The sequence below is a fragment of the Sphaeroforma arctica genome (assembly GCF_001186125.1).
Source record: "Sphaeroforma arctica JP610 unplaced genomic scaffold supercont1.513, whole genome shotgun sequence".
NCBI lineage: Eukaryota > Ichthyosporea > Ichthyophonida > Sphaeroforma > Sphaeroforma arctica.
Window position 1 is genome coordinate 59,925 of NW_014040045.1, and position 5,427 is coordinate 65,351.

Sequence of the window (5,427 nt, forward strand, 5' to 3'; positions counted from 1 at the left end):
TATATATTAATATATATATATTTACATATATATATATATGTATATATATATATGTATATATATATATATGTGTGTATATATATATATATATATATATATAATCGCGGAGTTTTAAGGTTTTATGATATTGTCACATATCAGGTATAAATACATAAGATCACGATAAGAGCACATGCAGCTTCTACTGTGTACTCGAATATACACTCGTTCACTGGTTTCTGTCTGCTGCTGCTGCTGTCGCCTGGCTATAGCGCCGCAGTACTTTGTCACTGAAATTGCTAGTGACCTCCACCGGCTTTAAACAGCTTGACAAGTGCATTCATATGGTTATATTCTTGTATTTACAACTAACATTGGTATGTAATCAGGTTTCTTACGTACTCATATGTATTTATTTTTCTGTCTATATACACATCTGAATTAGCAACGAGAAGAGAAAGATGCAACCCAGCGTCACAGTAAGTAAAGTCCTTATTGTTTCATTTTCAACGCCTCTCGTAATTTGAAAACGTTCAGTATCATTTTCAAACGTAGTCCACATTAATACTTGGTGTGTATTTCTGTGCAGTTTAGACGCTTCTGTTATTATTTATAGTGCAGTGAAGTAAGATAGAACCTTCGCGAATTTCACATAATCATCGTAAATTTTTATTTAAATGTTGAAAATCTGCACTATTGTCGTAACAAAACTTTACACACGCACACTCACATTGGCCACGAAGACCACCACCTTGGTATAACATGGCGAGGCCCTTCACTTGTTTGTCGTGATCTAATTCCAGACGTCGGAAACTCTGCATTAAGTTGGTGATCTCCCGCATTAATGTCGTATACCCAACTCTGCCATGATGTCGCATTCTCAAAACTCTCTACACGCACACTCTCAGTGGCCGCGAATACCACTGCCTTGTTGCAAATTGGCGGTATGTTCAATAAGAAGAAGAAAAAGAGAGCACCCACGCTTATTAACCACCAACCAGCCACCCCTGGGCCTGCCCCAGACACACCTGGTAATGCACTGGGCAGAATAGAGTCTGTGGTCGTAGACCCAGGCACGCCTGCCAGTCCGGGCCTGTATGGTACTCCGGTATGTATATGTATATATGTTTGCATGTTTATAGGAGCACATGTATGTGTAGGTATATGTATGTGGTGTGTACTAGTTTTTGGTTTGCAGGTGTAATTTGTTGTAACAAGCCCTAGCTCTAGTCCGGGCCTGTTTGTTGCATCGTTATCTATATATTTATATTAAGTGTATGTGTGGATATGGTTGTGAATAGTATGTTATTTGTGTGCTTGTGATGTATAACGGTTTTGTGATTTGATACGTGTGTGTGTGTGTGTGCATCTCCTGGCTGTGGAATGCACCCCAGAGTCTGCTCGGGATGGACTCAGTTGCGGTCGATCCAGCTACACCTGCTACCTCGGGCTTGTATGTGGTTAGAGTGCTTTGATCAACAATTGAGTATTTCTGATCGCTGTAAACTTTATTTATCACTTTATAGGGTCTCGACGCGGACGGAAATATGGATGAGGTATGTAGCAATGCTGTATATCCAGTCGCAAGCTGGCTCGTCATATTGCGGGCATCAAAAGGTTCGCTGAATTGCGGAGCGTGATACTACACCTTAAAATACTTTCCTTGCAGAATTTGTGCTGTTTAGTTGACTTTTAGATCATGAATGGCCAATACGCACATTCATTACAATTCCCCCAAATATTGTCCAAATATGCAGGTAGCTACCTCGCATGTACGTTGCAACCACGTTTTCTGCCCAAGACCGCTTTTTTATATTCCGGCGATCCCGTTTTCAAAGGACAACAATTACGTTTCTAACGTCTTGCGATCCCATATTTTTACTACCAGGATAATGATCACACTGACTTCACTGCTGCTCACCATCGATACCAAACGTTGCAAGCCAAATCAGTGAAAGGGGCACTCACCAAAGTAGAGGTGCGAGAGATGAAAGAACTGCAAGGCAAGATCAATATAGGCGGAGGCGCAGGGGTATGTTGGTATAAATGTATCTTTTTATGAAATAACTACCCCGTTTTTCAGCTCCTAGAACGGTTTCTTCGCGAATGTGAGCTTTGAAGATGGTAGAATGCTAGTACCTAGTGGCGTGTCTGGCTTTTTATGGTATCGTTCAAACGGTGCTGAATACGATCCGAACATATTCGGTGATAGTTAATGAGCACGTACGTTTGAGAATGCGTGGAGTGGCAACTAAGCACCCCAAATGGAGTAACGGTGATGAGTTTGCATCTACAGATCCTCTCTTACGCATATCTAGGCATATACTTAGTAGGTATCTAGATCTGTGCACACTTCATAGCTCTTACTATATCATTTCTAATACCACTCTCATACAACTTTTTCCAATTGTACTCGTCAGGGTGAGCGTACGCTGATACACCGGCGGTCGGGAATGATACACCAGAAACGTAAGATGACCATGACTGACCTCATACACTGCGTCAACCAGGACCGGTTACTCAACAAAAGTTTATGGGCTAGCAAACTCAAGCTATCGCATGGATTGAAGTAGATAAATTTATTTTTGTTTACAAATAATCTGGTGAAGAATACGGCAGAGTATACTGCAGCACTTCAAAGAGAATATATAGGTCGACTGTGTCAGCCTATTAATCATTATCTGTACATTAGAATTGATCGCCTGCCTAATGGCTGCCTGCACAATAAATGATTATTGTTTGGCAAGACAACGATGGCACCTTTTCTATCTGGAGAAGCCGTAAAAGAAAATCTATACGCAGCGGCTTAGTTATAGTTTTGTCACGTCGTATTGTGTGATTGAAAGATTATGCATATACCGCTCCTTCGTGACGGTGTGAGACGTATTACTAAATCCTCAATATGGTGGTATATTGCGAAGCACTGTTCTTGCTTACTGCTATGTGTTAAGCTCTATCAGATAAATAAATTGCCCAGCTATGCTTCTATACCAAAATTCAATGATGCAACATGTAGCTACTACGCTAAAGAGCTGCACAGTACCCTACGGCAAACACTCCATGAGCTTCGAAATACACATTACAGACGACAAACTAGATGCAGTGGTGAGACACGAATCCGACATTTGTTTTTGTTACATAGACAGAAAATTTAACAAACAAAAACAAAACAAACGAAGAAGAAAAATATGCACTTTTATCGCTGATATTTTTTGTTCGTTGCTTTTTTGTTTAATTTAGATCATTTCGGACTCTCTAGTAAAGCTATTTAGTTGCTTTCTTAAAAAAAACAATATATATACATATTACCCCATACATTCATGTCGCACGCCCACTCGGCCAGTCGTCTCTGGCTATCTGACCTCTGCCGCCTTCTTTCATCAAATTGGAGTAGAAAAACTTGGAGCTTTCTTTCTGATAGAACTTTTCTTGGAATTAAAGAGCAATTGTTTAACATTAATCAAATAATATATAGATTATGGTACTGGTGACTCTCTGTTCACTTAGGTTTCAGCTTTAAAAGCAAAATGGGCTCTGAATCTCTGAATCTGTGAAATCAAGAGCTCATGAAGTCAAGATAAATACACGACGAAGAGTTCTTTTTTATTGTTTTTTTAAACACATGCAAGTATGTACATACCTACACAGTACACAATATATAATTTTATAGCAAACAAAAAACTTCATTATTTGTTTTTCTTTAAACAAAAAACAAATCTTTTTGTTTTTGTTTTGTTTCTTCAAAAACAACTGACCAGTCACCAGGGTATGGTATTTTTTTATAATGATGGTAACTGGTATGCATTTAAATACATCTAAATATGCACATCTCGTTCAAATATTTATAAAAATACAAAAAAGGACAACAAATTTTGAATAATGGAACCTGAGGCCTGAGGGCCTGAGACTTGTGGCTGTCACCTGCTGTCTGCCGAGAGTGCTGAGTGCTGACTCAGTGGCTTGCTCTCACATGTGTGGCTGGACCTGTTTGGCTTGCTGCCGCCTTGCCCTGCTCACATTTTTATTGTTTTGTTTTACTGATATTTATATGTTTTGTAAAAAATGGATTGTTTTAAAACAAATCCGTAGTTTGTATAATTTAGAAGGCTACGTAGTTCATAACTTCATAGCCCTTCTTGTAGTATGCATAGTTTGTTTTTTTTCTAAACAAAACAAATATATATATTTTTGCACGCCTACATATGCAAATATGTATTTATTTATTTTAAACCCAAATTATTATTGTTGTTGTTTTGTAATTTTTGTTTTTAACACCAAAAAAAAAAAGACAAAGTATAACGTCTGATGGTGCATCTATTTAAAATGGTAAATACTCAAAATAATGTAAGGCTGTCGCCAGTCGCCTCACACTCTTCTTGTACGAAGCGGAAGTGGAGTTTTTCCAGATAATATTTTAAAAAAGAATGTCTTTACGAGTGGGGGCAGCGCTAACTGCCTTGATGGCATGTGTGGCCGCAGCAGAGACGCCCGTGACAGCGGGAACAAACACGCTCAGAGATGCGATCATAGTGCCAATGAAGGTGACGTGCTCATATTCGCTGCGGGTGGAGTGTATGTATTGGAAAGTGCGGTGCAAATAGACAAGGCATTGACAATTCGATCGGAGGATGCTACCTCTCAGGGGATAGTCGAGGCACTCACACCTGTTATTTTCGCAATAAACAATGTCACTGAGTTCCAGATGGAGGATGTTTTTTTACGGGATAGTGCGGGTGCAGAGTGTGGGTTGAAGGAGCCTATCGCACTGACAGCCGAGTTCAGCTATGAGCTCTTCCCTCCCGTCACAACAAATACCGCTGGCACAATGAAGATGGGTATTACAGACGGTGGTTTGAATGTGGTAGGGTCCATAGGTGAGCTGTTCAACACGCGAGTGTTAACAGAAATAATGTTCGACGATTGCGACTATGCGGGTGGGAAGATTCTTGCACCTTTCATAGATATTTTACCAAACTGTAGGGCTGATCTTGGATTTTCGGTTAAAATGAAAGATTTTGGTAGCTGTGGTGTTACTATCACCGAGTGCCCCACGATGAATACATATGAATCTGACTCGAAGATCTGGTTCGATGAGCTCGTTACCATGGGAGACGAAGAAGCTCAACTGCGCGTGCCTGTAAACCGGGCTAGTACCGCTATGATCCACTTGAAAATTGAGATCGATACAGGTAAGTTTCTTCTACCTAATACCATACTGTGCTTTGAATAATACTGATCTCTGTTTGCTACTTCTCCCTAGTCTCAATCTTCTATTTGTATGCAATTCGCGAAACTTAGAGTTTCCAAAGATGTACTCCAATCTGGAAGTGAGTGATAGAGAATCTTCGTTTTCAAATGCATTTATTTTTGTCTGGAAGACATGACTGACATCGTGAGGCACTAAGGTTTCATCAAGTCTTATTGAATCTATATATATATATATATATA

The 5,427-nt window shown here is 39.6% G+C and overlaps 2 protein-coding genes across 2 annotated transcripts in view; both read left to right on the top strand.

The window, feature by feature from the left end:
- The window catches only part of SARC_06874 (hypothetical protein), a 4,544-nt gene extending 1,862 nt beyond the window's left edge, over positions 1 to 2,682 (top strand). The window contains exons 5-9 of the mRNA XM_014299207.1: positions 425 to 458; positions 888 to 1,087; positions 1,506 to 1,535; positions 1,868 to 2,011; positions 2,400 to 2,682. Of these exons, the coding sequence (XP_014154682.1) occupies positions 425 to 458; positions 888 to 1,087; positions 1,506 to 1,535; positions 1,868 to 2,011; positions 2,400 to 2,552 (561 nt within the window). The 3' untranslated portion in view covers positions 2,553 to 2,682. The remainder of the gene's footprint in view (positions 1 to 424; positions 459 to 887; positions 1,088 to 1,505; positions 1,536 to 1,867; positions 2,012 to 2,399) is intronic.
- A 1,762-nt stretch (positions 2,683 to 4,444) lies between these two features.
- On the top strand, positions 4,445 to 5,168 carry SARC_06875 (hypothetical protein; the record flags this gene model as incomplete). Its single annotated transcript, XM_014299208.1, has 1 exon — positions 4,445 to 5,168. A coding segment is annotated over one exon (724 nt), but the record flags the coding sequence as incomplete, so codon positions are not given.
- Positions 5,169 to 5,427: the final 259 nt, after the last annotated feature.